At 35.9% G+C, this 26346-nt stretch overlaps 1 protein-coding gene across 1 annotated transcript in view; it reads left to right on the top strand.

Moving 5' to 3' along the window:
• The window catches only part of Dgki (diacylglycerol kinase iota), a 466489-nt gene that overhangs the window by 123621 nt on the left and 316522 nt on the right, over positions 1-26346 (top strand). Inside the window, 1 exon segment of the mRNA XM_063250554.1 lies at positions 25659-25767. Coding sequence (XP_063106624.1) covers positions 25659-25767 — 109 coding nt within the window.

Below are 26346 nucleotides of genomic sequence, written 5' to 3'. Positions count from 1 at the left end.
GAATATTAAAAGCTGTCAGAGGCAAGAAACAGATCACTTATAAGGGAACACCCATCAGAATTACAGCAGACTTCTTGGCACAAACCATCAAATCACGACAAGCGTGGGGGGAAATAATTCAAGCTTTAAAAGATAATAACCTCCAGCTAAGATTGATATATCCTGCACAACTATCCCTTGAAATTGATGGGAAAACAAGGTGCTTCCAGGATAAAGAGGAACTAGGGGAATATGCAACCACCAATTCAACCCTACAGAGAATACTGCAGGATATTCTAAAAAAGAAAAATACGAAGAATCCAGAAATAATGGCAGAGAGGCCACAATGAATGGAGCAGAAACAAAATGAAGAAGACAAACTGACAACTAATGACAGAAAAAGAGCTCAACAGAAGTGAGGCAGAGAAGATTGGATGATAGGAACAGCTATTTTGGAGAAAATAACGTCATAATAGGTAATGCTGATTTAATATCATCTTGTTTTGAAGTCCCATCAAGCTTTTGTTCTTCTGTATCCCTAGGTCTTAACATGTTGTATCTTATTGGATTTTATTATATGTGATAGTATAAATGAAAACTTTTATAGACAAGGAGATTATACAGAAACCATTGTTCATTTTCTGTTAGTTGATTCTAAATACCCTGTAATACTGTCATTCTCTTGAATGGTTTTACATTGTTTTGATATATTTGATGCTGCAGTATACGAAGTTATACTCAAAGATTTCAAGGAAAGAGACAATATGGTAACTACTTTTATGTCGGGATTATCTTGTGGTGAAACACTATTTTGCTTAAATGGTTATGTTTTGATCTGCGCTGTTTTGTTGTTATGCCCTCTTTTATCTCAATTTCCATTTTATTATTTACTTTTTTATTTCTATCCTTTTAATTAAGGGAAAAATAAATAAAAAATAGCAGGATATATTATAGTAACCCACTTTGATTTTCTATTAACTTGATTTGTAGCCCTGTATTTCTCTCACCATCTTTTGACTGATGTTCCTCTATTCTGTTTTGCTTGATAGTACCAGGTTCAAAAGTTTAGGCAACAGCTGTGAAGATAGTGGGATTCATTATGACGCCCATTCTGGTTGACTACTATCTACTTTTGAAGACCTGTAATGTCTCCAATGTTTTGGTTCTGTTGGTTTCATTCTTTACTGTTTTGTTCAATTTTATGATAACTGAGGATATAGGCAATTCTATTGGAGACAGTGGGAGGCATTATGGTAACCATTGTTTATCAGCTTGTATTATGTTTTTACATTATCTATTGTGTCCACCCTTTTGACTTGACTGACTCTGTTCTGTTATGTCACATTTGGTTTTATTTTCTTCCAAAAAAGTAATAAGATCTGTGGGAGTAATAAAAACCAAAAAGTGTAATAGGCATTGTACAAAGGAGAGGAAAAGAAAGTGCTCTAAAGTGCATGTATATTTAAGAGTATATGATAGACAATGATATTACTGAGTTTTGTTGGATCATTGAACAGAACTGTTTGTAGTCTCTTTGTTTGAATGTCCACTTTATATGCTTTAATTTTGTAACTTGAACAAATATTTCTAAGATGACAATATGTAATCCATTAACTAGTGATTTCCTACTGTTTATTTTTTTCTGAAATTCTGTATAACTTGTACCCTTTTTCTGCTTTTTTTTCTTTTTCTCCTTAAATAAAATTAAAAAAAAGAAAAAAAATTATTAGGGATTAATGAAAAAGAAGGGGATGACATAAAGGACATCAAGAAGATATTTAAAGAAGTAATAGCTGAAAATTTCCCAAACATGAGATCGGAAACCAACGTCAGGATCAGTGAAGCATATTAGAACTCCAAATAATCATAACCAAAATAAAACTACCCCCAGACGTATAATAATCATCATCCCAGAAATCCAACACAAGTATAGATTATTAAAAGCTACAGAGAGAAAAGACAGATCACTTATAAAGGAAAACCTATCAGAATCACAGCAGACTTCTTAACACAAACAATAAAGTCAAAAAGAGCATGGAGTGAAGTAATCCAAATCCTAAAGGAAAATGATTTCCAACCTAGACGACTGTACCCTGCAAAACTGTCCTTCAAAATGGATGGCGAAATAAGATACTTCCATGACAAAGAACAGCTGAAGAACTTCGTGATCAGCAAGCCAATCCTGCCAAAAATATTGAAAGACAGTTCAGATAAACTTAGGAGAAAACCACTAAGCAAAGCAGATAATTAAACAGAACAGAAAGATAAAGATGCAACAGCACAAAGATAACATGTCAACAATAAATCAACATATAACTTTTATAACCATTAATGTAAATGGTCTCAATGCACCAATGAATAGAAAATGACTAAGAGAATGGATCAAGAAACAAAATCCAACTATATGCTGTCTATAAGAAACCCATCATACCAAAAGGATACTCACAGACTAAAAGTCAAAGGATGGAAAACAACACTTCACGCAACAGGAACCCATAAAAAAGCAAGAGTAGCCATTCTGTTTGCAGACAATGTAAACTTAAAACCAATAATGATCAGAACAGACAAAGAAGGTCACATACTTGTTAGGGGAACACTTCAAGAAGAAGAGATAACTATTTTAAATATATATGCACCAAATTCCAGAGCACCCAGTTACATAAAACAAGTATTAACAGAAATGAAAAGTAACACAATTGTAACAGGAGACCTTAACACCATTGACACCAAGGGACAGATCAACCAGACAGAAAATCAGCAAAGAAATAACAAAACTGAATCACAAATGTGAACAAATGGACTTGATAGACATATACAGAGTGTTGCATCCAACATCAGAATACACATTCCTCTCAGCAGTACATCGGTCATTCTCTAAAATAGACCATATATTAACTCATAGTACATATTTAAATAAATGCAAAAGAGTTGAAATTATCCCTTGCATGTTATTGGATCACAGCGCTAGAAATTAATGATAAAAGATACCGCAAAAATCCCACAAACACATGGAAACTGAATGACACACTCTTGAGTAATCAGTGGGTTACAGGGGAAATCAGAGAAGAAATTAAACAATTACTACAAGAAAATGAAAACAGAAATACAACTTACTGGAATCTGTGGGATGCAATGAAAGCCGTCCTCAGAAGAAAATTTATTGCACTGAGGAATACATCAGGAAAACTGAATGAATACAAATAAATAACCTGATGCTACACCTCAAATATCTAGAAAAAGAAGCGCAAGTCAAGCCCAAAACCAAAAGAAGAGAGGAAATTATAAAAATCACAGCAGAAATCAATGCAATAGATACTAAGAAAATAATCCAAAGAATCAATGAATCAAAATAAAATTGATAAGCTCCTAGCCAACCTTATTAAAAAAGGGAAAGAAAAAGCTCAAATTCATGCAATAAGAAATGAAAAAGGTGAAATCACTACAGACCATAGAAATACAGAAGATCATCAATACCTCTTTCAAAAATCTCCACTCTCAAAGATTTGATAACACAGATGAAATAGACAGATTCCTAGAAATATATGAAGTACCAAAGCTAGGTGAAGGGGATGTAAAACTGCTGAATAACCCAGTTTCTATTAATGAAATTGAAAATGTGATTAAGTCCTTACCTACAAAGAAGAGCCCAGGCCCAGACGGATACACTGCAGATTTCTACAAGAAATACAAAGATGACCTAATGCCAACACTCCTCAAACTCTTCAATGAAATTGAAAGGGAAGCAATCCTTCCTAAGTCATTCCTGGAAGCATAAATTACTTTAGTACCAAAAACTGAGAAAGACCCAACCACAGAAGAGAGCTATAGACCAATCTCCCTAATAAACACAGATGCAAAAATCCTCAGTAAAACATTGGCAAATAAGATGCAGCAAATCATCAAGAAGATTATACACCATGACCAAGTGGGATTCATCCCAGACATGCAGGGATGGTTCAACATATGTAAATCAACAAATGTAATCCACCATATCAATAGAGCCAAAAGTAAGAATCACATGATCATTTCTATAGATGCAGAAAAAGCTTTAAATAAGATCCAACATTCATTCATGATAAGAACTTTACAGAAAATTGGATTAGACGGTCTTTACCTCAATATAGTAAAGGCCATCTATGACAAACCAACAGCTAGTATCATATTAAATGGCCAAAAATTGAAAGCCTTTACTGTAAAATCAGGCACAAGACAAGGATGTCCTTTATCACCACTCCTATTTAATATAGTACTGGAAATAGTAGCCAGAGACATTAGACAAGAGGAAGAAATAAAAGGCGTAAAGATAGGAAAAGTAGAAGTTAAATTATCATTGTTTGACGATGATATGATACTCTACATAGAAGACCCCCTAAACTCCATTGAAAGACTCTTAGATATAAAAAAAATTGAGTAATGTAGCTGGATACAAAATCAGTACTCAAAAATTAGTAGCATTCCTATACACCAACAACAAAATCACAGAGAGAGAAATAAGAGAAGCCACACTAGCAATGAAAAAAAAATTTAGGAATTATTCTTATGAAAGAAGTGAAAGACCTACACAGGGAAATTTATAATACACTGAAAAGAAAAATTGAAGGTGATCTCAGAAAATGGAAAGACATCCCTTGCTCATGGATAGGAAGAATTAATGTTGTGAAAATGGCCATTCTCCCAAAACTTTTATATAGATTCAATGCAATCCCAATAAAAATACCATCAACATACCTCATAGATATAGAGAAATCATTCCTCAAATTCATCTGGAGTGAGAAGAGACCTAGAATAGCAAAGACAGTTATAAGCAACAAAACAAGGCAGAAGGCATCACAATCCCTGACTTGAAGTTACACTACAAAGTAACCATATTAAAGTCAACATGGTCCTGTAATCAAAACAGAGCAGAGGATCAATGGAACAAATTAGAAGATACAATCACAACTACAAACACACTCAACCACCTTATCTTTTATAAAGGAGCCAAACAGGTTTACTGGAAAAACGACAATCTCTTTAATAAATGATATTGGAAAAACTGGCTCTCCATATGCCAAAAACTAAAATTAGACCCATGCCTATCACCATGTACTAAATTAAAATCTAAATGGATCAAAGATCTGAATATCAAAACAGAAACACTAAATCTATGGAAGACAAGTTGGGTAGAAACCTTCAAGACATAGTGGTAGATAGAGAATTCATGAACAGGACTCAAACCGCACGGGCAATACTTTCCATAATCAATAACTGGGACCACCTCTTATTAAAGTTTCTTGATATCAGAAGAAATCTCCAGCATAGTGAAAAGAAAACCCACAAACTGGGAAAATAGCTCTTAGTGAGCTCTCCCTCAGACAAAGGACTTCTATCTAAAACATATAAAGAATTAAAAAAACCAGACCCCCAAAATTCAAAGATCCAATCCAAAAATGGATATCTGAGATGAATACACACTTCTCAGATGAAGACCTACAAATGGCAAATAAATACATGAAAAAAACGTTCATCATCATGTGTCATTAGAGAAATGCAAATTAAAACCACACTGAGATTCCATCTCACTCCTGAAAGAATGGCCAGGAACAAGAAAACCATCAACAACAAATGCTGGAGAGGCTGTGGGGAAAAAAGAATTGTCCTTCACTGTTGTTGCGAGTGTAGACTGGTTCAACCATTGTGCAGGTCAGTCTGGAGACTTCCCAAAAAGCTGGGATTGGAAGTCCCATTTGTTCCAGCTATTCCACTTTTAGGCATATTCCCAGAAGAACTGAAAGCATCATAGCACAGTGATATATATGCACCCCTGTTTATAACAGCACAATTTGTAATAGCCAGATCTTGGAAACAACCAAAGTGTCCATCAACTGAGGAATAGTTATAAGTATTGGTATTTTTTTTTTAAGTCGTGGTATTTTTATACAATGGAGTACTACTCAGCTATAAAGAAGTATCACATTGAAATATTTATAAATAAATGGTCGCATCTTGAGACCAAACTCATAAGTGAAATAAATCAAACTCACCTGTACCAATACTGAATGGTTTCCCTATTGTAAGAAATGATTCAAATATAAAAATATGTGGTAATCATGATTCCCCATTATGTGGCTTTGAAGCTTTTTAAAGTTTTCACTCATTAATTGGAATGGCTTTATTCTGGGCTGTTTGATATTATTGCCTGTGATGATATGAACAGCTATTGTGAAGAAAACAAAACATCATAATAGTTTGTGCTGATTTAATATCATCTTGTTTTGAAGTCCCACCAAACCATTGTTCTTCTGTCTCCACTGGTTTTATCATGATATATCTTATTGGATTTTATTATATGTGGTAGTATAAACAAAAATTTTTATAGGCAAAGAGAATATATAGAAACCATTTTTCGTTTTCCATTAACCGGTTCAAAATACCCTGTAATACTTTCATCCTCTTGAATGGTTTCACACAGTCTTGATATGTTTTGAACTCACGACTTGCTACTTCCAAGGCAGGTGCTTATGCCACTGAGCTAAACCTCCAGCCCCAATATGTTTGATGCTATAGTACATGAAGATATATTCAAATATTTCAAGGAAAGAGACACTATGTTAACTACTATTAAGTCGTGTTATCTTGTAGTGAAGCACTAGGTTGCTGAAATTGTTATGCTTTGATCTGTATTGTTATGTTGTTATGTCCTCTTTTATCTCAATATCCCCCTTTTTCTTAAAAAAATTTATTTTTTATTATCTTTTTAATTAAGGGAAAAAATCAAAAAATTAGCAGGATATATTATGGTAACTGTTTTTGATTTCCTATTAACTTGATTTCAAGCCCTGTATTATTCCCTCTATCTTGTTTTGACTATGATTACTATCTTATAGTGGCCTCTAAAAATTGCATAGCTTTTTATTTTACAATTGCAGCTTTCATCTATCTAGTATCAGTTTTTATTTGTGCTTTGAGATAAAGGTATCTTTTTTCGTTTTGGAAAAAGGTATGGATACCTTTTTCATAAGGATATACAATTATTCTGCAAACAAAATCTGAAAAATTCATCTGTTCTCACTGTCTGCAATGCCAGCCTATCCTAAATCAAGTTTCCTTACGTATTTTGGTGTGTTTCTGAGTCTCTTTTGTATTTCATTGCTGTTTCTTTATCTCTGTTTCAGTATGATGGTGTGTTAATTGGGAATGCTTTATGAGTTTTGGTGTCTGTTACCTCCGTAGCCAACTTTTTTAGGAACCATGGCTTTTCCTATTTGCTATCCTATTTAAGTTTTAGAATTAGTTTGTCATGCTCACCCAAAATTCTCTGGGCATTCTGATTGAGATTTTGTGAATCTATAAATCATTCAGGGGAGACTTGACATATTCAAAGTATTGTCTTCTATCCCATAAATGCAGCATTGCTTTTATTTGTGTTTCTGTTTTTAGTATTATCTCTGTCCAATTCCCTCTCTTATATTTTTGGAGTGTTAACAAACACATTACTTTTAAATATACTTTTCCTTTTTAAAACTTACTTTTATTTGAAAGATATTTGTTTATTTACATTAATTTGTCTGTCTTAGTTTTAACCCCATCTTTTATTCATTTAAAGACATTACATTTTATTTTGTATTCTATTTATGATAATTTTAGTTTTCTACAGCTTTTGCTGGCTAGCACTCATTAGTTCTTTTTTTATCCTCCTGTGTTTATGAATTTTAATGAAGATCGCATGTGTTGTGGCACTTTTAAAAGAATTCTTTAACAACTAACCAATAGATGGATTGGAAATTATTATTATTATTATTGTTATTTCTAGGGAGGATTTATTGATATTTTTTAGGCACTCAGGGAAACTTATCAACCCATAGCTAGTTATCTTATATATTTGCATTGATGTCTTTTGGTTATCATGGCAAAAAACTTACTTAAATGAAAAAAAAAACTCACTTAGCTTGTAAAAAATATACCTGGGAAATGTTTTTCTTCCATCACTTACAGGTGATATTGAAGACCGAAATTTTTCTTAAAATGGTTAAAGTGGAAACCTAGCCCCTTTTTCTCTGAGCACAGAAATGCTTAGAAATGAAAGCTTCCAGTCTGTATGCGCTCTCCCCTTCCCATATGTGGAATTCTGTGGCTTCTGGGACTCATGGTGAGCCAACAAAGTGAGAAGCCTTACAGTCTAAGAGTCGTTAGTCTCCTCAGAAGCCCATCTCTGCTTTTAAGTGTGTGTTCATTTTTTCCCATTATGTATGCTGTAACTTTACAAACGAGTATTTTTTATTATACAAGGTAATTTATAGTCTCATATTTCCTCTAAAATACCATCTTCTCTTTTTACATGTAAAGAACTTAAGGCTTGCAGTGACTGAGTGACTTGCTGAATGAAGTTAGTAAGTGTTGACTCTTTTTTTTTCATCCAGCACACTTTGCATTTTCAATGACAGTCCTCTATTTAACAGATGCTCTTTTTCAAAATCTTTGCTCTATTCTAGGAAAGGAAGAGGGGGGAAAAAAGGTGTTTAATACTCTTATTTCATTGTACCTTTACAACAACTCCATGCAATATAAATTATTCTTTCTGTTTTGCAGATAAGGACATTCAAACTAAGTAACAGATGGATAATATATTTTGTAAGTGAGGTAGTTTTCCACTACAGGTTACTTGACCTCATATATGTGACCTCCTCATGGCAGCTGCCCCTAATCAGCAAAATCCCCATTCTCTACCACTTATCCCCAATGTTTTCTCCATAGAGTTACATCTATTGGCAATGATTTATGTATTTGTTTACTTATTTATTGTTTGCTTTCTTTCTTTGTATGACAGGATAAACAAGAAGAGGTACCGTATATGTTTTGTTTACTTCTGTGGAATCAGATATTAGTTTGAGCCTGGAACATAGTAAGCACCAAATAGAAATATTGAAGGCCTAAAAGTTTCATTCTGAAATCTGTTTTCTTTCTGCTTAATGTAACTAATAAATGACCTCTTTTCTTTCTTACAATTTCAGCCAAGTCTCAAAGTGATGGACTATAGACATACTAAGTGTCCATCATTTGTGTTTAGAGAGTTTCCAACGGGTAAAGCTAGACAGCTAATGGGAGGACTGAAGTCACAAAGTTACTGCACCAGTGTTCATTCAACTTCTGTAAATAATACAAAGGGAAGATGGGAAAGGAGATGCTGTTGTATTTGGAGTATAGTGTTAGTAAAGGAAGTTTAGTGACTTTCCTTACTCTGTATCTGCCTTTAGGGGACAGGGAAAAGGGCTCAGAGAGAACAACCATACAAGTTATGGATGTCTTCCAGAAAGCACTTGGACATTTCGGTACTCACTAGGATACATGCTTGGCTAATGCATTTCGTCACTTGGCTATCCAACAGAAGAAAATAAACTGTAAAGTGACAGTCTGGTGAGCGACTTCCAAGCAGAAATTGGGTATGAACTGGAGTTACCTCAAGGTTGGTTCACCCAGGCTTGGGCAGTTGAAATCTTGTGAGCAGGGTGTCCAGTCTTATTGGGAGCATCATAACTTTGTGTGAGTTGGAGGCAAATATATGTATGTGTATACACACACATATTTATTAGAAGAATATAGCAAGATGCCACCATTCTTAGATTATCTTGAAGTTATAAAACGATCTTGATCAGGATGGGCAAGACTATGGTTGCTATGTAAAATTAGGCCATGGTCAGTAGAACATGCTAAAGCCACCAATAGTCCAAGGTAATGAGCTCGACCTGCCCAGTGGCTAGCTAACACCCCTGCTGCTTCCAACCATATTTGGTCAATTAAGAAAGCCATCTTTCCCTTTCCTTCCTTCCTCCCTATCACTAAAGAACAGAAAGAGTGAACAGAGATGTGTATGTGATAAGTAGACCTCCCTTGACCTGCCCCAATTGAAAGCCACTTGTGCCACAGATCTATGAGAAAAGAGGAGAATTTTTGAATGAGAAATGAGAATAAAATGAACATGATTAAAGTGAAGAGAAGCAACTGAAATCAAACGAGACTATTGTGGGGTATTAGGTAGTAGAAAAGAAGGGTTTTATATAACATATTGGGGAACTAGTGGTTGGAAAATTAAGCTCCTTCTGATTCATAATCAGTTAAAGCTCTACATTATACTTCTGTGAAAATTATTGTTGAAAGGTTAATACCCTATGACTGGTTTTAAAATCAAAATTATTTTAAATAAGTACATTTTGGCATTTTAATACACTAACCACTTTTGATTTCCTTTTCATAGTAAACACTGTGCTGTGAGACTTAGCAGTCTTTTGACAGTAACTAAAGGCCAAACCTCACATTTTCTTTGGTAGCCAGCCTGACCTTTCACCTGTGTAGCTATTCAGATATATTTAGAAAAAAAGAAAAGGTTAAAATGTTAGAAGTTACAGCCAGAAAGCTTCAAATGGCCAAAGAGGGTGTTAGCTTTCCACTACTGTAGCCAATGCTGAGACAATTAACCCACAAAGAGAAAAGGTTTATTTTAACTCACACTTGGCTAGTTTTGGTCCATGATGAATTGATCGCTTTGCTTTGGGCTTGTGCCAAGGCAGTGCGTCCTGGTGGAAGCAGATGTAGAGCAAAACCACTCATGTGTAAAGGTAGGGGCATTCAAAGTGACCTAATGTCCTCCTGTTAAGCCCCATAGCTTAAGGGTTTACCATTTCCAATAGCACCATTCTGGAAAAAAGACCTAAAATACATGGTCCCTTGGGGGCTATTTAAGGGTCAGACTGTTTCATGAGGCACTAATGAATTGTTTGTGTCATAAATGAAACTTGGTATCAGTGACATAATAGCATGGTAAATAAACATTTTAACAAAGAAAATTATGCAGTATCAGAATGTTGTCTAACCTGATTGACAAACCAACTGTTAGAATTAGCATGGACCCATGTTGTAACAACAGTATATTGGTTAACAGTAGGAGTGCAGTAAATATTTGCAAAAAAAAAGTTTTAAATGGCTGTTTTGGGTCCGGGAATTTAGCTCAGCAGCATAAGTGTCTGCCTGGCAAGTGCGAGATAATGTGTTTACTTCCAGGTAGCCTTTTCCCCTAAAAAAGAAAGAATGGCAGAATAGAAAATGTCGGTTTTGTGGGCTTGTGAATAAACATTATTTATTGCTCAGAGTTATGTCTTTATTGCTTTCCTTCTGGTCTCCATGTTTTCTGATCAGAAGATTTTGAAAATCTTACTGAGAACTGCTTGCATGTAAAGATTTATTTTCCTGTTGTTGTTTTCAATACTTTTCTCTATGTTTTTATCTTTAACTGTTTGATTGTGATGTTTTCAGATGAGGACACCTTTGAGTTTATATTATTGGATGTTTGCCGAGATTCTTGAGCATACAGATTAAGGTGTTTTTTAAATCAAGATTGGAAAGTTTTTAGTCATTATTTCTTCAAATGTTTTTCTGCCTCTGTCTCTCTTTGTGAATATGCTGGTTTGCTTGATGCTTTCCTACAGATCTCTGAAGATCTGTTTCTTTTCTCTATGCTCTTAAAAATTAATTTATTAGCATACTTTTTTCTATATAATGATAACTCACATTCATCATAGGGAATTTGTTTCTGTACATTATATACCTTAATTTTTTTAACATTCCTTCCCCTCTTTATTTGCAAAAGCCTCATTTCAATTTTTTCTTCTATTTTCATCTTTCCTTTTTCCCTTCCTTCCCCCCTCCTTTGTTGCTCTCCCCACTTCAAAATTTTTTTCGCACTTCCCAATGTTTGTGATCCATTTTGGTCTGTATGCTTTGAACTTCTTACACAAGATATGTTGTGCAGTATTTGAACACGTGTGTCCAAATTATTTTATGTAGAAGTATGGTTTCAAGATGCATTCATTTACCTAGAAATTTCTTGCTTATCCTTATTTATAGCAGAGTAGTAACCAATTGTATATAAAAGCCACACTTTCTTAATCCATTCATCTGTTGATGGGCATCTTGGCTGTTTCCAAGATTAATCTGTTACAGATTGTGCCTCCGTAAACATGGGTATGCATATATTGCTATGGTAAGATGCTTTTAAATCTTTTGAGATGATAGTAAGAGGGAAAATAGCTGGATCAAATGGAACTTCTAGTTTTAAATTTTTGAGGCACCTCTACACTGATTTCCCTAGTGGTTGCTTCTATCTACTCTCCTACCAACAGTGGAAAATGTTCCATTTTCCCCATAGCCTCATCACCATTTGTTATTGGTTTTCTTGAAAATAGGCATTCTTTCTGGAGTGAGATGAAATCCTAGTGTTGTTTTAATTTTTATTTCTGGAATGACCAATGATGTGGAATTTTTTTCATGTGCTTATTTACCATTTGTATGTCTTCATGGAAGTGTGTGTCCATTCCAGAAGTTTATGGATTTGGTCTTTAATATTGGGAATCTGTGATTTTTTTGGGAAGTGGTTCTCTAATGTATGCTAGGGATTATTCCATGGTGAAGAATAGCTAGTAATATTTTTTCCCGTTTTATGGAGTGTCTCTTCACTCTGTTGGTGGTTTCTTTTGCTGTAGAAAAGCTATTCAATATGATAAGATTCCAGTATTTGATTCTTTGTAGTATTTCCTGCACAGTGGGGGTTTTGTTTATAAAGTCTTTGCCTACCCCTATGTCTTGAAGAGTTTTGCTGATTTTATCTTCCAGCAGATTTTTAAAAAATATTTAGATCTTTGATCCATTTGATTAATTCCAACACCTATTCATGACAAAAATCCTACAAAAAATTGAAATAGCTGGTCTTTATCTCAGTCTAATAGAAAACCATGTCAGACAAACCAAAAGCCAACATCATGCTAAATGGTTCAAAACTGAAAGCTTTCACTCAAAAGCAGGAGCAAGACACGGATTTCCACTATTACCACTCTTATCCAATATAGTTCTAGATACATTAGCCAGAGCAATTAATAAGAGAAAGAAATAAAAGGAATAAGGATGGCAAAGGACAAAGTTAAATTATGATTGTTTGCCGATGATACAGTAACTCTACATAAAAACTCCACTAAAAGACTTCTACATTTAATAACCAAATTCAGCAGTGTAGCAAAATACAAAGTCAGCATTCACAAATCAGTGACATTCCAATACACAAATAACAAACTAACTGAGAAAGAAATTAGGGAAGCACAGTCTTTCACAATAGCATCAAAATGAATGAAGTAAATATTTAGGAATCAATCTAGTGAAGGAAGTAAAGGATCTTTACATTGAAAACTACCCTACTCTGAAAAAGGAGATTGTAGAGCATATCAAAACATGGAAGTATATTCATTGTTGTAGGATAGTATTATGGTTTGTGTCTGGATGTACCCGCCCCCCAAAGTCTCAGGCAATCATGGGGGTAGGCTTCTAGAGTTTGTGATTGATTCATGGTCTAATGCTGGGATCAAGGGTGTGAGTGCTACAACTTCCCTGAGGCAGGTAGCCTGCATTCATTGTAAGGGAGGGAAAGAGGTTTGCTCCTCTTTTTTACTTTTTTGCTCTTGTTGCTGTTGGTATCTGCTGCAGCTGCCATGAATGGTTAACTCTCGGCCATGCCACTCTGTCTTGGAGTCAGTTGAGTATGGACTGAAACCTCCACAAATTGTAAGCTAAGTAAACTTTTCCTTCCTTAATTTTGGAGGTCAGGTATTTTGTCTCAGCAACAAGATAAAAGTAACTAAAATAGATAGGCAGACCAACATAGTGAAAATGACCACACTACCAAAACTTTTATATGGCTTTGATGCAATCCCAATTAAAATACTAGTAGCATACCTCATAGAACCAGAGAAAGGAATCTTAAAATTCTTTTGGAATCAAAAGGCATCTAGAATAGAAAAAGCAGCCCTGGACAGCAAAGGCAAATCAGGGGGCATCACAATCCTGATTTGAAATTATATTACAAAGCTATCATTAATGAAAACAGAATAGTACTGGCAAAAACAAAAAACAAATGAAAAACCCAAACCAGATCAGAGGATCAGTGGAACTGATTAGAAGATACAGAAACAATTTTATAAACACTCAGCCATTTTATTTTTGACAGAGGGGCCAAATACTTTCACTGGAAGGACAGCCTCTTTAATAAACAGTGTTGCAAAAACTGGCTATCCTGAAGATTAAACCTAGACTCATATCTCTTTCTTTCTATTCTTGAAACTGGAAAATTTCACTTTCTCTATTTTGTCAAGTTTATTTGATTCAATCAAGTCTTAGTTTAAATCTGTTATTAAGCACCTATGATAAACTTTTACTTTCATGATCATGTTTTTCATTCCAGAGTTTCTCTTTGATTCTTTTAAAATATTTTCATTTCATTGATATTATATATTTGGTCTGATACCATTCTCATAGTGGTTTTAAATGCTTTAAACATGACTTCATTAAATTCTCTAAACTTCACTAAAGTGGCTGGGGATTTAGCTCAGCGGCATAAGCACCTGCCTTGCAAGCAGGCAGTCGTAAGTTCGATCCCCGGTACCGATAAAAACGAAAAAGACAAAAACAAAAAATTCTCTAAACGTTTTTACTACCAGTGATTTGATTTTTTAATGTCTGGCATTCCTAAATGACAACTTCTAATTACTGTCTCTTTTCACACGGATGAGTGATACCTTCTTGTTTCTTTATACAGCTCATGAACTTTGGTTTAAAACAGGACATTTGACCTGAATGAGAATTTATTAGTTGCAAATGTCATTAAAAGAATAATAAAAAAAATAATGTGAGAATAGACTGACCAGCCTGGTCTCCCTGTTTTCCAATGAGAGAGCTGAGATTTAAATTGATTTTAGAGTAATTGAGGTTCACTGCACCAACACAACCATTACAGTACATGCTTTCCACCCTCTGGGTATTTTAACATTTCTATTTAACGTTCTATGCTGTTGGTTTCCCTTGTGTTGCTCTGAGACCTGAGTCTGGATAGTGGTTTGCCCTATACATAATCTTACTTTTACTCAGTCCCTTCACTAAAGTATCTTCAGGTGAGTTCTCTGTCATGGATTATGTTTTCTCCCAGGACCCTAACCTCACTGACAGAAATTGCCAGTGGCTCCTCCACAATAGGTAGCTCTGCAGTCTCTCTGTCAGTCCAGCCAATAGGACTAGAGTTACCTCAAAAAGTGGGCAAATCTCTACCCCTAACTGCAGACCTCCATCTATATTCAAAGTACTCTAGATTGTGATTTAAGAAAATAAAATGCTTTTAATTATTTTGGATGTCATTTGACCTCATTTCTTTGGCTCATTTAGGGTTTTCCATTTTTATGAGACCTTTCTGAGAATACAGTTCCCCTTATGAGACATGCCCAAAACTGCTTTCAGCTGGCAACACTGTGTTGGGTTTTCTATTCGCAATACTGTGAGTTGAGCAGGATTGTGACTGTGACAAGATTGGTGTTATGTTGATAAAAATGGAAGGGGGTAGGCACAGTGTGCTAGTATAAAAATGGGAAAGGGAACTCTAAAAATAAACTTTCCGTGTTATAGTTTCATTGGGAAGAGCCCGGTGAATCTAAATTCTTTCTCCTAGAATCTCTGTGATATCCCAGAGGGCTTATGTTCTTAAGGTTATTTCTGTTGCAGGGCTAATGCTTTCCCTAAATTTGTTCTATTCTGGATTATCACTCTATCTCAGTTGACAAAGTCAATTCTCTATTTATTGACCTACATGTAACATTCGGCCCCTTCTTCAATTCCCATGTTGTTAAAATTTCACTCCATTTAAGGCAAACTGCACTTTCCTGAAGGTACAAATGTAGTGGGAAATACTAGGGAGATGATAGAGGCATTTTCATTACAGCAATATAATTTCCAACAGAATATCAAACTGTGCTGTTAAAATATGCTTCATCTGCCTACATAAGAAATCTATTATAGACTGATTGCTCATCGTCCTGCCCCAAATTCATATATTAAAATCCCCAAGGGCATGGGATTAGAAGGTGAGGCCTTTGGGAGGTGATTAGCTCCAGGGGGTGGAGATCTAGTCAGTACTCATGTAAGTAGCAGCCCTTCCAAAGAAGTTTATTTGCCTGTTGTACCCTGTGAGGATTAAGTGAAAAGACATCTTCTGTGAAGCAGGTAGTAGGTCCTCACCAGACATTGAATCTGCTAGTGTCTTGATATTGGACTTTCCAGATTCCAAAATTGTGAACAAGAAACTTCCATTGTCAGTATGCTTTATGATTTTTTTTTGTAACTGCCTGAATGGACTAAGACAGTATTTCACAGATCACTTAACACATTGCATGCCCTTATCTTGTAACGCCTCATGCTTTTTTTCTCTCCCTCTCTTATCGTTAACCCTTGCTTTCTTTTCCTTTCAGAGGGACTATGGTGTGATGGAGTCTTTGGGGCCAGATATTTGGGCTCCAGTTTTGGCTTTATTAATTGATTATCCATATTTGGTGGATTGACCAATGGTCAGTTTGGAACACCCAGCTGAACTGAGTCAGCCTGGTTTGGATGTGGAAGACCCACTTGAGTTTTCTTGCCAACAGTATAAAAGGAGAACTGGTGGGGAAGATGACATGCTGTTGCTGGAGAAGCTTGCCATACCGCACTGCTTTTCTTTATATGAACTCAGTTATTCTGATCATTGGAGGAGCTTGGGTCCTTGTTGAGATGGCTGCTATGCTTTTTGAGGGGGGAGCTCTGGTCCTTGCCTTGTATGTCACTTGCTTTATGACTTCCATGCAGATCCTTCACTCTGCTGATGCAACCTTTGTAGCTTCCACTATTGACCGTGGGGCCTGTCAGATACAGACCCTTGATACACACTTGCATGAAACAATGTCATGGGTTCTAGGCTTCCACCTGGACTCATGGAGACTATGGCAGGTCCTTAGCTGAATTCTGTGGATCTCTAGTGTGTGGACAGATCACTTCCCTCCATTTGACTGTTTTATGAATATAATAAAATAATCCTATAAATTCTGTGTTCTGTATTAAATCTATTCCCTTTCAAAACTTAACTGCCACACAATTCAAGTAATGCCACTTGCCTATCTGCAAAATGCTTATTGTAGAATGATCCATTTTATGAGCTCACTATGAGCATTAGAGTCTTGCTGTGGTTGGATGTCCCTACCTACCTTCTCCAGATCACAGTACTTGTTTTCTTTGTTGCTACAGATGTTAGCGGCTACTGATCCAGAGCTGAGTCCCTTCCCAGGTATTGTTCCTGGCATAAAAGAATCTTTGACTCTGGTTAATCTCTCCCTGGAGGTTTCCCATATTTCAGAACTGGTTGCCTTTGATATTCAAAGTCTTGTGCATTTGCCACAAATTGGTAATCCTTAAGGGCCTTCCCTGCTCTAGCACCTCTTGTGAGGTCAGCAGAGGCTGTCATTGCAACCACATCAGTTCAACTTCGCTCTTTGCCAATCTTGTGTCCCTTGCTCCCTGACATCATTTTCCAGTTAATCTGAAAATTTCTGCTCCAGAATCTGTTTCCAATCTAATAAAATATCCTAATAAAAGATAATTAAAACAATATCCAACACATAGTTAGGTGCCCAATACATTCTATTATTATTCTTTGGAAAGGAAGAAAATTTGTTTCAAGAGCTTATCCAAAATATTTACATATATATGTATATATATATATATATATATATATATATATATATATAAAATATCTATATGAGAAATTCTAGGTCACTGAATCATACTCATTGAGAATAAAACCATCTCAAATTTTGACACATGAAAAATGGTTATCATTAGATTTTCTAAATGTTATTTTACTAGAGCATATTCTAATAACCTGTTCCAATAAAAACAGAACCTTCTTATTTAGTAACTGACTCTCATCTGACATTCAAATAAAGTAATTTTTTTTATCTCTGTGTACTTTATTATTAGTCCAAAACTGATAGAAGCACAGTTTACATTCCTGTGAGGGTAGAATTTAGTCTATGTTATGGTTTTATAGAATAAAAGAGAAGTTTATATCATGGAGGTTAAGATCTTCTTAACCTGTAGAAAACATATTACTCTTACTTCTATATTAGCAGACTTTTAAGGCATTTCTTCTCAGTTTCTTATGTGTATTTTAGTTTAGCATTTTTGATTTCTGCTGGTTACTTCATTCATGAGTTAAATAAGTTTGTCCAACTTGCCTTGTATTTATACAAAATGATGTTTCTAACAGAGTTTTTTTTCCTCCTATCAGAACATATTTAAGTACTATTGGATTCTGAAAGGTAGCATTATGAGAAGATGGTACCCAAAGTTCCATGGAGCAGTTGAACAAGAGAACTCAGCATTCTGAAGTTAGCCCAACTGCATCATGCTGAATCCCAAACTCTGGGTCTTGTTTTGAAGTGCGTATGTTTCCTAGGGCTGCCATGACCAGGTGCTACACACAGTGCAGGGACCAGAAGAGATGTACTGTCTCAGTTCTGGAGACCGTCAATCTGATTCCAATGTGTGGGCAGGCCTGGTTCCTTGTAAAGATTATGAGGGAGAATCTGACCCATGCACCTCACCAGCCGGTGTTCCTAGGCAGGTAGCTGTAGTACCTCCATGTCTCTGCCTTTGACTTCACGTGACTTTCTCCTTGTGTGTGTGTCTGAGTCCAAACTTGCACTTTTTATGATGACACCAGTCATACTGATGTCACCAGTCACCATCCTAATCACCTCATTCTAACTTCATTACCTCTGTGAAGACTCTCAAGTGAGGGTATATTCTGCATTATGGGGGCCTGAAATTCCTAAAACATGAATTTTGAGAAGACAATTCATCTCATAAACTGTGATTACTTATTCTGTTATTGGAAGGGGTACTTTTTCTCTTCAAATGGTACCTTGAAGAGAAGAATACCATTCATTTCTGGGAGAATCTTAGTTAAGAAACTTCACCTTTGTTTTAAAATGAGATTTATTGCCATATCTCACATCAAGACTGTATGAGCGTTGTTTTATGGATGTGGTTATTGTAATTATACTTGGGGAATAAATCTGGTCTAACAGAGGAGTTTTCAGGTTCTTGAAGACATTTAGTAACTAGTCTGCTCTTACAGACTAACCAAATAAGCAAGCCTTTGTGGCATTGCACTCATTTACATAGATACGATTAAATAATTCCAGTGACATTTGGATCACATGATTGTTTTTAACTGAGGCAGAATGTTGTTTTCTGATTTTGCATTAACAATGTAGGTAAGTTAGGGCAGAGGAATAATTTGCTAGGCACCAATGAAATTTTTCTGTTTGAAGAAGCTTCTGTTTGAATAGCCCCTTGTAACTCCCTAATGTGTTAGAAACTTATCATATGTTTATTCAATGGGCCTCATGTTCAGAGAACTTTGAATATTTGAGAGCAATCAAAAAGCACATATTTTTTGAGATTTACTTTGTACCTAGCTTTAGCTAGATGTTGTATATTCTAGTAGTAGTAATACTACTAATAGAAGCCACCATTTATCGTACTTACTGTGTACCAAGCATATTGCACACCTTTTCAAAAATTCCACTGCTCTCTAAGTTGGGCATTATTGTTTTATTTTACAGATAGGGAAACTAGGCTGAAAGAGGTCAAGTGACTTGACAGCATAGCTATTAACTGGTAAGTTCTGTTCTTAATCTCTGAATTTTAATGCCCATTAAACATGGCCTCACTCTCATCAAAGATTACATTCTTATTGTGTGGGTAGGATATTTGTAATTGAGACAAGCAGAAAATTAGACTGTAAGAGGCCAGTTGTGCGGTATGCCCCATTTGCTATGTATGTGTGTGCTGTCAGCATTTCATAAAAGTGTGAGGTTGTGCAATAGACATCTTCTTGGCATTAATTGCCTGGATTCAAATTGACATGGACCCTTCCTGAGTGTCTGACCTTGAAAATATAACTTAATTCTTTGTGCTTTTGTCTTTAAAATTTATTATAAATAGAAGTAATGAAGGTACCTATACCTCATTATTGTGAGGGATATATAAAATATGTAATGTGATTCTTTGCCTGGCAAATAATGTGTTTCTGCTAGGGTGTAAGCATTACAAAGGTGGTAGTTTGTATCTGTTTCATTCATTAATAATGGGAGTTGTGCTTAGTATCCTAAGAAGCATTAAATTATTCAGAAAAATCACTTTTGGTATTAAATTTTCAAAACAATATACTTGTATGATACTGAATTTTTATTTTCACCATGATACTTACCACATTTAGAACAGTGCTCAATGTAGACATTCATTCAATACTTTATTGAATGCATGAAAATATTTCAATATGTGAATGCCTAGGCTTAGACACTTTAGCAGACATGGTGAAGTAGTCAGAGGCTTGCACATTCTGTGTAACAGTAATTCTCAGTCCAGGATATGTACTAGAAATACAAGAAAGAACCATGAATGGTGGTACACATCTGTAGTGCCAGATACTCAGGATCCTGAGGCAAAAGGATTTAAAGTCTAGGTAAACCTGTGCAATTTAGCAAAAGCCTATCTCAAAATAAAAAATAATAAAGGACTGGGATGTAGCTCAGTGCTAGAGTGCTTGCCTAGGTTACATGAGGCCTGGGGTTCAATTTGGAATACTGCAAAAATAAATACGAATAAATAAATAGAAATGAAATGCTAATGAAATGAAATAGAAAAGAAAAAAGCTTTTTTTTTTGTTCTGTGTTGGGAGTCCATTCAGGCCCAACAGGGCAAGGCACTGTAGCCCTGAGTTGCATCTGCTGCATTCCTCTGGAATACTTTTATTTTATTTTTAGTTTTTTGTTTTTGGGACATAGTCTCTATCTGTAGTGCAGGCTATCCTTTAGCTCACTCTGTAGCCCAGGCTAGCCTTGCACTCACAGTGAGCCTCCTGTCTTAGCCTCCCGAGTGCTGGGATTCCAAGCATGTGCTATCTCGCCTGGTTGGAAGACTTCCAAATGCACTCTCAAACTGCACCATGAGTGAAGGTTCATTACCACTGTTGGAGAATCATGGTAAAAAATAAAAAATTCAGTATCATACAAGTATATTGTGTTGAAAATTTAATACCAAAAGTGATTTTTCTGAATAATTTAATGCCTCAGGATACTAAGCACAACTTCTACTATTAATAATAATTTACATTCTTAAAAACATCAGTGAACATGAAAACTGTGAAAAATCATTTTGAATTGGTATGTAATATGGAGTAAGATTTAGTGTCACATATAATTAAATTTATTCCCCTAAATAAATCTCTGGTGAATATTTGGAATTCTGTGGGTCTTGGGACAGTCATTGTTGCGTGTGGACTATGCTTTGCATTGGAGGCAGCTTGGCCGAGGTTAACCAGGAGGAGTTATGACTGAGTTGAAACTAAGCCAGTAGTGCTTCTTTGCTAGGGGGCAAACATCCTGATGCAGACTTGAGATGTCTGTGGAGCACTTGGAGAATTAAACCAAGGCACCAGCATAAATGTTTAGGTAGTTGGCTTCTTTTCTAGAACACTGAGATGAGTTTGTCAGTATCCAATGTGTCAAACTTTTGGAGATGTCCTGTCCTGGCCAAGAGACCTCTTGATTTTTTGGTGCTTTTGCACTCAGCAAATAGGGCCCTCGTTCTGTTTTCATATGCAGGGTCACCTGGAGAGGGAGTTACCAAGTTAGGGATGGGTCTAACATGTGAGTCATATAATAAAGTTACAGTAGTGGAACAAAACACAGGGAAAGGAAGAGGGTATACTAGCTAAACAATCTGTTACACTTTTTCCATTACAGTTTTAAAATTTCTGTTCATGAAGCTCATATGCACTGTGTTTTTTAAAATAAATATATTGGGGAAACAGTAATGTTATCTTATGCCTGAATGTGGTAGCAATGGGATTCCATTTTAATGCTGATCACACAAAGCCGTTTTAATGTTTCTAGGGCTTCTTAACATTGGATTTGACCTAATTTGCATTTATTTCTAAAGAGCTTCTTTGGAGGATTTCTGTCTCTCTCGGGAAAGAATATCACTAAATGTAAGGCCTGGAATATAATTCAATTCATCCTAATCACATTTCTCAATCCTTGATCTAATCAGCAAGCCGTTTTGCTTAGCTTCTTGGTCAAGTTCGTTCATTAACTCAGAAAGCACTTACTGAATATATGCTTTGAGTACCCTTGGGCCACAATGCAACAAGATTAATAGATGAATTGAGCCCTGTCCTTTAGGAGTTTATAGTCTTATTGAATGAAGTGAGGGAAATAATAGAACACTATTTAAAATGTATGATGGCTTTTCTACTTTAAATATATTAGAGGTCTTTTATGTCAGATAGTTGACATTAACTGTGACTATCCTCTCAAAACTACACTATCGAATATTTTCTTTTCATATCTATTTCACAGTTAACATCACAGTTCTTTTCAAAGATGCTTTTGTGATTACAGTCATTCTCTAAAAAGTGTTGCAAAATTAATAGAAAGAATCATTGACATTTCACGGTTTTGCTGACTATGGACTTGGGAGAATTTGGAGCAGGAGGAATGAATGGAAAATTGAAGCACCACTGATTTTTTTTTTACTGGAGCAAGTCTTAGTATAAAACCACTGCTCTCTCCACCCCTCCAAACACATACCAAGTTCTGTTATATTCTTAAATGACATCTTCCACCACCAAGATAAATTTAAATAAAAAAATAATATGCACTAATTTTATTTGAGGTCTGAGATATAATGGCATTATTTTCTTATTTTGAAAGAAAATATGTAGTCATGCATAATTATTGGGAAAAGAATTTTTCTTTCCATGACTGTATAAAAAGTGGAAAGCTGGAATCATATCCTATTTTCCACTCTCCTATGGTATCAAAATATTTTTCTTATTCTCATATATTATTCTTTTATGAGACTCATTTGCAGATTAGTAGCCACTTTGATGATTCTCATTTTTTTCTCCTAATGCTTATGTGTGTCATAGGCATATAGTTTTCTTCTGTTAACATTATAAAAATCAACTCAAATTTGCATTCACAGTAAGGACTACAGACCTTACTTGTTTCTACTTGTAGGCTAAAAAAGAATATGATATGACAGTAACTTTATTAAAGGTTAAATGTTTCCATATCTCTTATAGTCACATTGCACTTCCATAGTACATATAACCTTCACATCCTAGTTTGACTATCTGGATGACTTTCCTCCGGGTGATCCTAAAAAGTAGAATAATAAAGTTATGGTTGTCAGAGCTTCCAAATTCTGCTTGGCTATTACTGGTGATTGATGATAGAATTTTATTTCCTAGGGCTTCTTTTTCCTTTTCTCCACCCCGTCTTTTATGTTCTATGTTTCCTCTTTCTCCCTCTTCTTCTTTTTCCTGAGCGCAACTCTTTAGGGCAGTTTATAAAATGATGATGATTTTATGTTTCTGTCATTCACTTGAAACTGGGAAGTTTTCCAGGCATTCTAAGGCTTTGTGCTTGGACGCTGTTAGATAGTTTTGTAAATCTCTTATATTCAGATTGTAAAAAATGTTAAAAACATAAAGGTGGGACCTGTAACTTTGACACCACACAGAACTGGTTCTCTTCTGATGGGACGTCTAACAAACTAACACCCTTCAAAGCCAGAGAAAAATTCTAATGAAAAATGTTCAAGAAATTCTTTCAACTTATGTGGAAAAAAATGACTGGGGTTGAAGGATCACCGTAAAAGATCTTTCACTGTTTCTTTTTTATTGATTAATGATATGTAATATACTTAGGGATAAGGGGCCAAATTATTTACCTTGATGAAAGTGATGAAAAGGAGCAAGCACAAAGTCACAAAGACAGGTTCCACAAAAGTCCTACATGTTTCAGTGACTTTTTGAGTGGGTTTATAAAACAAGTATAGTGCATGCTGCCCAGTGGGAGATTTTGAAAGTAAGCTACTGAAAAAGTCGATGTGGTCAATTCCAACAACTGAAAATCTATGCACTATTTCTAGAACTTTCTGGATAGGAATGCAAGAGATTAGAAGAGAAAAAGAAAAGGAAAAAGAGGACTGGAGACTTGCTGAGCTCTCTAACACAGATAGTAATTGATTAATGACTGCACAACCTTGTGTCCTTCACTGGATTCTATTTGTCCTTTCTTTGTGCTTACGGGTTACTTTTCTTTTTGATCAGTTTCACAAATTCCATTTCTGGATGGGCATTGCTGAACATAATGAATATGCAGAGGGTTCATCTGCCCTTTATGGTCAACTGAACATTTATGTTCTGCCTTTACCCATTTCCGTTTCTGGGCGAGTACCTTTTTCTCTATTGGCTAAGTCATGTTGGGGTTCACCATAGGTCTTTCCATTGCTGCTTTCCTGCTCACCACCCACTACCTGCAGCCTGGTTCCTTTTTGCGGTGAGGTGGTGAAGGAGCCACAGCAGTGAGTCTGCAGGCTCATTCTCAGAGGTAGGAGGTTCCCGCTGTAATGCTCCTGCCATGGAAGAGAAGGTGCAGAGAGCCAACTGGAGGTCAAGTACATGGTGAAACTATGGATGTTTTCTCTAGATTATCCCTTGATGAGCCTTGGAAACTCATTGTTTTGCAACATGCCACTATTCTGATAAGTTTAAATGTGGATTTTACTGGTGCCTGATAATAGAATTTTATTTCAGGACACAGAAGGGACCCTCTTGAGATTGTATGTGACTGTAGGTTGCTGTGCCTTGTCCTCAGCCTGATTCAAGGCTCAGAGCTGCTGTAGCCCAAGATGTACCTGATTCAAATTTAGTTGCTTTTTGGATCACACTTAGATACCACCAGGGTGGAAGAGCCCTTCTCCCTTTCTAGGACCTATTTTTTAAAATCAAATCTGTGCTCACACTCAGCTTAAGCACCTTTCACATTTTTGATGGGACTGTCCAGAAGTTAAACTTTCATGATTCCTGAGAATGCCACAGATAACTCTAGGTGATCTGTGCTGTCTTCCTTTTTCTTGTTGTTCTTGTTCTCTCTGTGATATTTTCATCTCTCTTCTCTTGGCTGAATAATGGTAGTATTTGTTTTGCTAAATCAGCTCCTTTTATTTCTTATCTTTGCTGTCCAAAGTTGGGTATGACGTTCTCAAATCTCCTGATCCATTCTTCCCTTTTTGCCCTGACTCTAATACATTCTACTCGACAAACCTAGATTCTAAAGATTATATGTTTTTTTCTTACTGTGGGCCTTGGTAAGATGTTGGTTTTTGTTTTTGTTATTCTTTAGCATGTGTAGGTTCTTGGCAGGTAGAATTTAGAGCCTCTTGGAATTTAGAGCCTCAAATTTAGTTTATCCTCTGCAGGGTAAAGAAAAATGTTCTGAAGACAAGAGAGGAATAAGAAAGGACTTCCAGCTGTAACCAGCCCTGGACAGTGAAGGGATTTCAGTACAATACCACATGAGCCTACTTTCCTTGCTTTTCTCTGGCAACTTGAAAATTCTGCAACACTGCAGTTGCCCAAACCCTAAGTTTTTTTTTTTTTTTTTTTTTTTTTTTGGTAGAGAGCCCTCTACCCTGATTAGGAACTAACATATTAGCTTATGGTTCTGAAGCAATATTTCCCCCAGGTGACCTTTTCAAGTTCCCTGTCTTGTGGGATCTGCCCTTGCCAAGATTAGAGAGGTGTATTTTAGTGCAATCATACAGGGCTTCCTATGTAGTAAGCTAACTTAGATATTATTTCTACCCCTTGGGAAATTCTGAGCTCTGTATGAGATTCTGATGTTGGTTTTTCTTTGTGTTTTTTTTTTTTTTTTTTCTTCCTGCTGCAGGAAAGCAATATCCCGGGCAGGCCTCCAGCATCTGGCTCCTGCACATCCCCTCAGCCTTCCTGTGGCAAACGGTCCAGCGAAGGAGCCCAGAGCAACTCTGGACTGGAGTGTAGGTGTTGGCTTTTACACTTCCACATAATTCTAGTTGCATGTTGTGTTTTTCTTCTCATTCTCAGGATTTTTATAGCTATAAGAAGGAGTGACTTGATAATGTCTCTAGATATCTAAGCTATAGCTCTCTTTCCAAACTCCTAGGCACAAAACACCTGTACTGAAGACAGGTACACTGAAATGAAAATCACTTCACTAAGTGTTTGAAAAACTATTGCCTAGCCTTCCAGGTGTGAGATAAAAAGTACCTGGTGCACTTGCATTATTGGCTTGCACCAAGCTGAGGAAATGATGAGCAGAGCTTACCCTTAGGAACATGTTAGGAACGGAAATCCTTTCCTATGTCAAACTGGTTCTTCAGGGTTATCTTTTGTTCTGTCAGAAAATTATATCACTTCATATTCTAGGCACTTCATGTTCTCCTTTTGGTTGTATTTTCTTCCCCAATTCAAAGATGGGTGATGCTTGCAACTGAGGGTTGGTAATATTAGCTGATGCTGATATTTTAACCAGAACACAGCCTTAGAACCTATTGACTTAACTGAAAATTGCAGGCTCAAATCTGAAATGAGTTAGA

This window comes from Cavia porcellus, unplaced genomic scaffold (assembly GCF_034190915.1).
Source record: "Cavia porcellus strain 051 isolate PalLab524CR breed Dunkin Hartley unplaced genomic scaffold, mCavPor4.1 scaffold_6, whole genome shotgun sequence".
NCBI lineage: Eukaryota > Metazoa > Chordata > Mammalia > Rodentia > Caviidae > Cavia > Cavia porcellus.
The sequence above is the reverse complement of the archived record's forward strand: the minus strand, read 5'-3'. Positions and strand labels throughout refer to the sequence as shown.